The sequence below is a fragment of the Parasteatoda tepidariorum genome, chromosome X1 (assembly GCF_043381705.1).
Source record: "Parasteatoda tepidariorum isolate YZ-2023 chromosome X1, CAS_Ptep_4.0, whole genome shotgun sequence".
Lineage (NCBI taxonomy): Eukaryota > Metazoa > Arthropoda > Arachnida > Araneae > Theridiidae > Parasteatoda > Parasteatoda tepidariorum.
The window spans coordinates 4753216-4764343 of NC_092214.1; the positions used below are offsets into that span (position 1 = coordinate 4753216).

The 11128-nt window shown below is 27.0% G+C and overlaps 1 protein-coding gene across 1 annotated transcript in view; it reads right to left on the bottom strand.

Annotated features, from left to right (window-relative positions):
• Nucleotides 1–5098: 5098 nt before the first annotated feature.
• Nucleotides 5099–11128, bottom strand: part of LOC107450533 (GATA zinc finger domain-containing protein 1) — a gene marked incomplete at its 5' end in the record, with an annotated part of 23413 nt that continues 17383 nt past the window's right edge. Inside the window, 1 exon segment of the mRNA XM_016066350.3 lies at nt 5099–10153. Coding sequence (XP_015921836.1) covers nt 9706–10153 — 448 coding nt within the window. The 3' untranslated portion in view covers nt 5099–9705.

Sequence of the window (11128 nt, forward strand, 5' to 3'; positions counted from 1 at the left end):
CTTCAAAACCTACATTTCTATACATACTGTTTCATCAATATCAACTAAATATGCAGTTTTAATATCAAAAAATTTAACAAATAAATCCAATTTTGCTGCTAAAAAAATTATTAACCTGAATGATTCAATATTTACCACAGGTGAAAAATTATTCAGAATATCAACATTTTTTATTTGATTAAACCCAGCTGCAACCAGTGGACCTTGATGAAGTTTGTTATTATCAAAATTTTTAATTGTATACACCAATTTACTTTTTATCATTTTTTCATTCTTAGGCCTCTCAATTAGTTTGAAAACCTTATGCTTCTCCATCGAAAGAAGTTCATTATCTATTGCAGATGTCCAATGCGAATATTTATTGCTATTTATCGCCTGGTCATGAATTTGAGAAACAGATACTAGTCTTTTCAAGGCTAAGTTTGCTGAAATTTTATTTTTTACTCTTTCAGAGCATTTTAATGGCAGAGTATTTTGATTATTTTCATTTTGAGACTCTGTAGTTTCTTGAAACGATTTATGAGAAAGAGAATGTTCACTCCCTGATTCGGCTGGAGGGGGAATTTGGGGTTTCATTTTGTCTTGCAGTTGAGATGTATTAAACTGGGTCAAATCCTCCATGTTCCATATGCTACACTCATTTTTGTTTGTTAGAAATTTACTTCTTAATGATTTGTTAAATTTGACAGATCGCTCTTCAATTACAATATTTTTATTATCATATATTCTATCTGCGCTTCTTTCTCTAGAATAACCGATGAAAATCTAGCGTTTTCCTGGAACATCACATTTATTTCCGAATTGTTTAGGTATATGAAAATAAACAATATATCAAAATACCTTTAGTAGTTAGGTTTAGAAGATTCTTTTCTTCGCGATATTTCAAAGATTTTAATTTTTGTGCGGTGTAAGATTAGAAATGTGAGTGCTAAAATGTATTGCCTCGGCCCAAAATTTTAATGGTAATTTACTTTCATGTAACAATATCCAAGCTTTTACCGCTCATACTCTTATGGCTCACTCAGCACATCTATTCAACGAAAGATTATATGGTACTGTTGTCTCGTGTATGATCCCGTATTTTTCTAGAAAACTATCAATTTCGTTATTAACAAATTCTAACCTATTACTATATGTTCTGAATCTTTTGATTTTCTTAATCATTAAATTTTCATACCTTTCTTTCAATTTGCAAAACATTTCTAATGCTTCATTTTTATTCTTCAAAAAATAAGAAAAGTACATCCCAGAAAGATCATCCACTAGAACTAAAAAATTTCTTGAATTGCCAAATGAATCCCAATTCATTGGGCCTACTAAGTCTGCATGAATAAACTCTAATATACAGGTTATCTGCTCACCTGGAAAGTCATGAGATATCATGAAAAGTCAGAAACTTTGGTATTGAACAAAATTTGTCATGATTTTAACTATTTTTTTAAAAAATATCATGGAAAGTCATGGATTTAGGTCGCTGAAAAATCTAATTTTTAAAATGGAATTTTACCCCCTCCTAATTTGATGGTGTTCCGAATATCTGAATTTGTAACAAAATCCCCCCTCACAGTAATATTTTATTAAAATATAAAATGTTTTTATCCTCGTCTTTAAAAATTATGGTGTTCTTTCAAAAAATGAAAGAAAAAAATTTCAAGAGCAAATTATCTTTTAAACTTCTGTGNATTTAGATTGCCGAAAAATCTAATTTTTAAAATGGAATTTACCAATTTCACAGTTTCCAATGTTCCGAATATCTGAATTTGTAACAAAATCCCCACTCATAGTCATATTTTATTAAGATATAAAATGTTTTTATCATGTTATTTAAAAATTATGGTGTTCTTTCAAAAAATGAAAGAAAAAACATTTCAAGAGCAAATTATCTTTTAAACTTCTGCGATTTCAGAAAGATTATTTTTTTAATTTTATCAATTTAAAATTCTAACTGAAGCAAGCCAGTCATTGGAGAATTTTTTTTATTCCAAAATAACAGAAAAATCAGGAGTATTTCTTTCCTTTCCGATAAACAAGAAAAGTATCGTTAGAATATAATTCTGCAGAAAAAAAAATTATTTGCTTTTATATTTTTTTCAGCTATTTTATTGCTTCAACTCTTACTCTGTTTTCTAAATTTAAAATCTATAAATGTGAAGATGCTGAGTAGATGAAGATGTTTTGATTTCAATCATTCCTGTTTTGGAAATAGCAGTCTATCTAGGTGATTCGTTTTATGGTACAAAAAGAAACATTTCTTCTGCTTCTATTTTCATATTTATGTTCTGCTTCAAATGCTTCTCCTTTTCTAGGAAAATCATTTTTTAATTTTGATAAGCTGTTTTCTTTCTCTATCAGGATTTCTATTATTCTTTAAAACTTCCCACGTAAACCTCTAACAATAAAAAAACAAAAAACAAGCTATCTTTCTGAAATTTCCAGTCCCAGCGATGAGCATTTCGTTTGAAGCCTGCGTGATCGTGTAATATAGTCTGAAACATTTTCTTTCATTTCAAGATTTTTTACTTCACTACTTGCATCATTTTTGTGATCTTCAGTTTTACCAGTAAATGTGTTATGAATTTTTTCTCATAGAAATTTAGCACTTGTTTCGTTTGCAAGCTGAAGACTATAGTCATCAGAAGGCGAAAGTTGAATATACGCCACAGCTTTATCAGTTTTCTGTGTCCTTTGTTCTCGCAATCATCATGGCAAAACTTTTTACTTTTACTGCATCAAAAATGCAGCTATGCTCAACCGTGGTTCATGTGGATTGAGATTCAGACGAAAAGTAAAGTTTATTGACATTAAGCAGACAAATACATGCAAATTTTGAAAAAACCATATGGCGGTATAAAAAAGAAAAAGACTTAGTAGCAACGTTGAGAATGACAATTTTATTCCCTGGGAATAACATCATAGTTCATTCTGATTTTTTTGCTGTTGAACTCTACATCCAATTCAGCAAGCACAGACACTAGTAATTTTTTTAAGGCCGCATTTTTTAAATCTAAAATGCCTTTGAAAGAGCTTTTTTTTGTGTCCATTAGATATGGGGAATGGCATTAAGTTAATGAGGAATACAGGCAAAAATTTAGGCTTTTTAGCCATATCTGAGGAACTATTTTTGCAGATCATTGAATATAAACTAATAAACAGCTTAGAAATTAGTAACTTAATTTATTTGTAAAATGTTTGATTTGTGGTATTTTATTTAGGTATATCACACGCAAATGTGCAGTTAGTAGAATGGTAAAATTGACAAGATAAAATCAGTGCACTTTGTGATTGGATACAATACCCAGCACAATAGAAATTTTTTATGGTTTAATAAATTTAAAATATATTTTTGTTAACTGTACATTGGCAATTTTATAACTCTTTTGAAAATTAAAGGTTGATGATCGTCAAACAATTGTTTTCTTTTTATTTTGTCAATGATTATAAATGCATGTGTCATGCATCATGTGTTTCCTAATACATAATTTTGAGATTTTTCAAAAACAAGTTGGTCAATTTTAAAAAGAAAAGTTAATAGAGTTGGATTTCTTTTTAAAAATTAATAAAATTTGTTCAAAACTAAGGTAAAGCTAGAAATACACAATGAAGGCTCTGATACTTCAATTGGAATAATTTAAAAGTTTTTAGTTTTATTGAGGCATGTGATATTCATCATCTAAATTAGTGTATGAGAGTGCCAACTCTGAATAAATATTAAAAAAATTTGATTTGTTTATAGCTGAGGTTTTAAAATGCTGAGATTTCTAGAAAACATGTCATATGATTGACACCAATTAATTTTGCATAAACAATTAAGAATTTTACATATTTTTTTTAACTACTGATTAATATTTTGAATAAATAAAAATAGAAATATTTACTTTTGCTCTAAAAATATGCAACTATGACAAAAAAAAAAAGTAAAATAGTTAGATTTTAAATTTGCTTATTTATTATTTTACAACTCCATTTAACATGCAAGTTTAGTATTTAAATGTTGTTTTAATAGTGTCTGTATCTCTCTTGTTACTCAGTATTTATAAAAATGTCATATTTCAACATCATTTACATTAATGCTATTATTTAGCTTTATACAATTTGTAGCATTAATATCAAATAATTGTTATGAGATAAAAATTTAATTACGTTATCTAATTTTTTATTTATTGAATCAGTATAAATTTTAATATAAAGTAGTAAGAGATATTTAAGGCAATATATTTTTTCAATTAAAAGATATTTAAATTTAATAGAATAATAAAAAGGGATGAAATTTAGAAATGGGTGGCATAAATTAACTACATATAGTTAAGGTGTGCTTTAGTACTAAAAGTTTGAAAAACAAAGAATGAATTAACTTTTGCCATTTACTTTAACATAACGAGCTTCAAATACAATAATATTCTTATTTTTGTCTTGCATTAAATAAAAAATATTTTAAATGAATCTTTGAATATTATTCTATAACCACCTTTTTTAATTACAGTATAAAAAATGTAATTGGAAAATATTACTATTGTGCTAGATAATATTGCAACAATTTTTAAATTTGCTCATATTAATTTATGAAGGTATTTTTGCAGATCTGCATCTATAATGTGCAAATTTGTTTACATTGGTAACAGAAAATAATTCTAATATAAACTAAAAAAAAAGTAAAGTTTGAGAAACTTTACCTATTTCAATAAGTTCATTATTTAACTTTAAAAACAAACAAACATAGCTTGGAATTAGTGATGGTAATTTTTATTTCAAGCAATTTTAAGAGACATTATGGCTTAATCTTAAATTTACTTTTAATTATTTATTTTACATAAATACTTTTGTTGAAACTCATTTCTCTAAAACATTTAAAAATTGCTGATTTGTGTTTTAAATTATATATTTCTACTTTTAAAAAGCTTCATATTTTATAGTTGACAATGTTCAAACTGAAAATATTTTCAGTTTGAATATATAATTGAAAATATTAAAGACTTTTTTTTTAAGTCTCTTTTTTTATATATATTTAAAACCACAAGTGGTACTGTGGTTTAAACCAGCCAATCTTCCCAATTTTACGAAAATTTCCATAAAAAATGCTTTAAATGCAATTTTTTTTAAAAAAATTTCTTACGTATTTCAACAGCAATTATTACTTTCCTAAAGTTTCGTTATTGATAATGTAAAGCTGAAGTGTTTGTCCTTGGTTGATAAATTTATAAGGACACCATGCATTTCAAAGTACAGTAAAAGCAAAAGGGAGAAAAGTTAAATCATAAAATTTACAGAAATGAGGGGGGGGGCTAATACAGAATGTTGCACTGTGCAATGAAATTTTAAAATCCTTTGCGCTGAAAAACATATGAAGATCAAGGGGAGAAAATGGTTTATGTCCAATTTTTGAAAAAATGATGATTGGAAGATTACTAAGTTTTGACAAATCAATTGCATTGAACATCAGTTCTCCCTGACAGTTACTACTCAGTGAAGATATGCCATGCTGGAGAAAACTGTTCCTGACCACACAAAGAAAGAGAAAAGCACAGTGACAAAGAAAAGCACAGTGCAGAAGACAACAGGAATACAAGTGAGAAAGTATTTATTTTGAGGGAAAAAACTGTTCTTTTCCAAATAAATTTTCAAATGTCTTTTTCTCAATACCAAAATTTAAAATTTTGTTTTGAAATTTTAATGGAATGTAAACAAATACTGTGATGTTCATGCATATTTTTACAATTTCAATCAAGTGCGTCTGAAAATCCTGAAACTTTTAAATTTGTCTTTTTCCTTAAATAAAGAAAAAAGTTTTGCTTATTTTGGTTGTTAAAAAGTGCCCTGTAAATGGGACTTTATGCTATATTAATTGTAATAATTTCATGTTCCCAGGCTGCAATTAAAATAGAAAAGTAAAAATTTATTGAGATCCAAATTATTTGAAAAACAGGAAAATAATGAAATCATTTCACTAATAAATTACCATTAATGCTTAGCCAGAGATATGGGCATTATTTTAGTTTGTGAATTTTTATAGTTTTCACTATTATTTTTTTCTTTTGGAATTCCTATTAATGCAAAATTAATAAACTGTATAAAAACAACTTAGGTAGCCATTTTTCTCTCCATAAAAAAAATCTGCTTTGAAGAGACTAAAGAAATAAATAAGGATACCCTGATTTTTTTTCGTGTTAATTAAGGTAAGCTATAGCAAATATATATAAAGTGAAACAAATAAAAATTCATATTAAATTAGATCATAAAAAAGTTAAAATTTAGTTTCATGAGAAAAAAAGGTTACTGTAATTGAAAAACTCTACCTATCTTCTTTCTTGTTTATATTTATACATATAGTTTAAAGAAATTTATTTCATACAAGATATATCATAATTTACATAAAATATGCCATGGAATGTTTAAATACATAATATCTAAAGCTTTTTAAATCATGTATCAATTTCTTTCGATCACAGATTGATAGTTATTACATCATAGTAGCCAATTCTTCTGGAAGATTTTATTTTTAGAATAGTAGCAAATCTTATGTTCTTTGCTCATTGATTTATGCATTGATTTTGAAATTATTTTGATTACCACTATGTATTTAAATTAATTAAACATTATAAAAATGCATGATAATTATGATGGTTGGCTTAAGTGCAGGCAAAATACAAAAGCTATATATTGCCTATATTTGTAATATGATATAGAGTATGTGCTTTGTAATTGTTCGCAATAATTTTTGCCAACTTAAATAGTGAAATATTCTTGATTTTGATGTTATATATATAAAAAATAAAATAGTGTATAGTGTTTAAATTTATGGATACTATGAAATTTTTACATGAAAAAATTTAGAAAAAAAATACATACAGAATAATAAAGTAATGTTATTTTAACATAGTAACTATAAATTTATTACCTGGCTAAGAAAAATAATTTTAATTTTTTTCATTTGATTCAAAAAAGCTTTATGTTCTTTATTTTAAGTTTAAAATTATTCATCTAAGGTTTTGGCTGTTTTTTTAAAGTAAGTAGTGATATCTGTTCATTTCTTTTCAATTTGTTTGGCGATTCGAGATGATCTTTCCTCTTCTGAACATCTTCATTTCTTTACACTATAAAGCATTTTTTTGACAAGAGTTTGAAATTTTTTAGTTGAAATTTATTTACTATTGTTGAAAAAAGGAACTTTAGAGATCCAACTTTTTTAAAATAATGGGGGGAAAAAAACCAAAGTGAGGAGAAAAATAAACTTATAAGGACCAAACACTAAATGCACTGACAGCACTAAAAAAATAAAATAAAACATCTAATTAAAAATAGAGAAAATCTCACATAAAATTAATAAGGCTTAAGGATGTTTATGGCTAATTTAGAAAAACCAGCTGATGTTTTTAAAAATTATCAAAAAATTTCTTAAACTAAATCAAAATTTTACAAATTAATCATCACAAAATGTCTTCTATTGACGATTATCCTCGCATCATAACAAAGAATTTCAAGTAAAAATATAATTCCATATTTATTATCAAAAAAATTTCTTCATAGAAATCTTTATTTTATAAGATTGCTCTTGACTTGATGTTAAAAGTAACTTGAACTGTTATATAATATAGGTTACCATTACATATATTTAACAAGTAAAATTATTTCCTGTATATTACTCTTTATTGTGACACACATTCTGTAATCGTAGCTTTAATTTTTTTTTTTATCCAAATTGAAGTTAATTATCGTTCACATACAAGTGATCATTCAATTTGTTATGATTAACATACTAACAAAATGTTCTTTCTTAAAACTATAATTATTACACATTTTGTGAAAACTGGTATTTTTTTAAAATATCAACTTCAAAAATAATATAAAATTTAGATGAATGAGCAACAGGCAATTACAGGAGTTTGGGAGTGGAGCAAGTAAGGGACGGAACATTCTAGTAAATTAAAATGATATTGGAAAACTTTTGATAGCAAGCTAAAGTGTTGATAAATAATCATTATAATTAAAAAAAAATATTGAGCATAAACTTAATTAATAGCTACTCATTACAATTATAGTAAAAAAATAGCTACTCATTACAGTTATATTGAAAAAAGATAATACTTGTACTTTGTTCTAATTGCAACAAATTAAAAAAAAGTAATTAAATGAAAATTTTGTAAAATTATGTATAAACTATATAAATTTTTTAGAGCTTTTATACTTTTAAATTAAAAATAACATATTGGAATTTAAAAAAGAAATAACTTAAGAAAATTCTGAAATTTTAGAAAATTATAAATGGGTAGGGACACGCACCTCTCTGACATTATGCGAATGCTCACAATACCTTTAATAATAGTCGGAAAATAAAAAAAGATTCATAAATATTGACAAAATATAAGTTCCTATCATAAGATTCTATCAGAATACAGGGTTGCATATAATTTTTTTCCGATCATTTCAGAAAGCCATAATAAATACATCAGGAATGAATTTTGCATTAAAATGTTCAACTTTTTCAACAAGTATTTAGGAAGTTAATCCCAGGTCCACATCAGTATCTGTTTGTATTTGCACTAGAAATCATTAGCCAAACACAATGTCACAAAATTTATTAAAGACCATAAGTAATTAATATAAAATAGCATAATCAGGATTGGTCTTATTTTTGTATTTTACCTTCGTCCTAAACTCACATTTCCCTTCTGTAAAAGCTCTTTTACTTAAGAGACCTAAAACTTTACAATAGGGGGTCACAATGAAAGATATCAATTTACGTCATATTATCAAATATGAAAATTTTTCTTATAAAATTAATGATTGCTATGAACCAAGGGTTTACTTAATTCTGCCTCTGTTTGGTTCAAGATACATTTATCTACTATATCTGAAATAGTTTAGTTTATTATGGATGGTTAATCAATAGACAATCTATGTAATGAACAGAAGGAAACATTGGTTTCAATATCACCATTTATTAGACATTTTTAAGTAAAGTTTTCTCAGAACAAGACCATGAGTTGCACTAAAGGAATGAAGTCATTAAAAAATGAAATGAATCAGAAACTATCCTTAGTTCAAACTTAAAATTACTTCTTGATAATCTATATTGCCATATTCTAATTGAAGAGTTTGCTTTATACTCCATATTTTTAGGAACTCTAAAAAAACTGAATTTAATCTAACGTTTAAAGTTGGACATGATGATATAAACACAAGCCTTTGGAATGAAAATAAAAGTGAAAAGAGAGAAACTTGAGTGTCCTGTTAGTTAATTTTATCATTCACACTGCCGGTATTTAATTCTATATGATTAACATCCATAATTTTCTCACAACCTTATGCATAAAAATAAAATTATAATATGCCATTAAAAATTGAGATATGATTTTTTAATAAAATGAGCATTGATTTAAAATAGTTATTCCTATTTTCTTAATAGCTTTTATTATTATGTTACCTGAAGCTGAATATAAATTACAAACATCTTAATATAGCAAAGTCATATAGTTAAGTTTAATACAAGAATCAGATTAAATTGCTTTTTTTTTTCTTCCAATAATTTATTTTATTTAGAGAGAACAAAGTTTTCAGTGGGTATATTTATTAATATTTAATTTCACATGCTGTATATTTAATTTCACATAAAAGGAACATATCACATAAGAATTTTGCTTAAGTTGTATCTCACTGTGACAAAGTTATAGATTTAAATGCATGGTTGAATCATATTGCATTGTAAGAAACTCACTGTACTACAAACACTTCTTGTGCACAGTAAACTACTTCTACAAATATTTCAATTCTTCGAGGTTCTTTCTCTTCTGGCCCTAAAATGAATGTTGCAGGATGCACTTTGTTTTTAGAATCCACACATTTCAATGAATACATCCAAGTGATAAGAGCACGTTCATCACCTTCTTTATCTCGAAATAACTTACGAATTTGGGCATAATTAAATTTATCAGCATCAAAATGTAAAAATGACACTATGTCTCCAACATGAAAATCAGTTCCGTGTGAAGACATTGCAATAAGCTGATTTAGATGCAAAGGAGATTTTCTTAAAACTAATTCAACACTTTTCTTTTTCGTTTTCTTACTTTTAGAGCGAGGTTTTCGGGTACGATGTCTCAGGTTGATTCCTTCCACGAAAGATCGAACGATGGCACAAAAATCATTAGAAGCAGGTAATCTGATAAAACAAAAATTACAAATTACTTGATCATCTTCATTTTTAAGCCACATTAAAGCAGTGGAAATACTGCACACAATACATTTTGGTTTTTTCTTTGGAGGCATGTTTGGTAAATCAACTTTAAAAACAAAACTAAAACTATTCAGAATTTTGCGGGAAAGTAAATACGGCGTTGCCAGAAGCTGATTTCCAAATTTCATATTTAATCAAAATTTCAAATAAATAATCAAAAACTAGAATGTTGCATGGCTGCCAGATTTTATAATTAAGTATACCTATTTGATTAGCTGTAACTATTATAGTTATTATCGACATTGCGTAATTGTTTTTTTTCTGGTTTATGCATGGTGTTTTCAATATAAATGTAAACAATAACAATCTCGAGCTCCTTACCTGCTCTAGTTCCGGTTAGAAAGTTTGCAGCTACTTACTACAGCCAGTGCCATAACTTCACCCCTCGGGGCCCTGGGGCAAAAATTTTTGGCGGAGGCCCTTTCAAAAACTTTCAGTACTCCATCTCTAATCGTCATTTTAGTTATTTATGTATTATGTTAACGAATATGTTTATGAAAACAAGTTATTTGTTCGCTTATAAATTGTATAACAAAACATTGTAAGTTTTCCACATGGCAAAATACAAAATTTCAGCGAAATCGATTAATTTTGAGAAATTAAATTTTAAAAAAGTCGTACTTATAAAACTCAATTTCTCAAGGACTAATCAACCAATTTCGCTCAAATTTTGTATTTTCCATGTGGAATTAGATACTTTAAAATGATACAAAAAAAAATATGCCTTACGATTCAAAAGTTTTCAGACTATTATTGTCCTGTAGTGACCTGATCGTTAAAACACGGTTCCCAGTAGATCACCGAAGTCAAGCATCACTGGCTGCTGTCAGTGTGCGGGTGTGTGACCACTTGGATCAGTCTGCGTAGGGACCGAGGGTGTGCGGTATTGGTCCTCGTTAA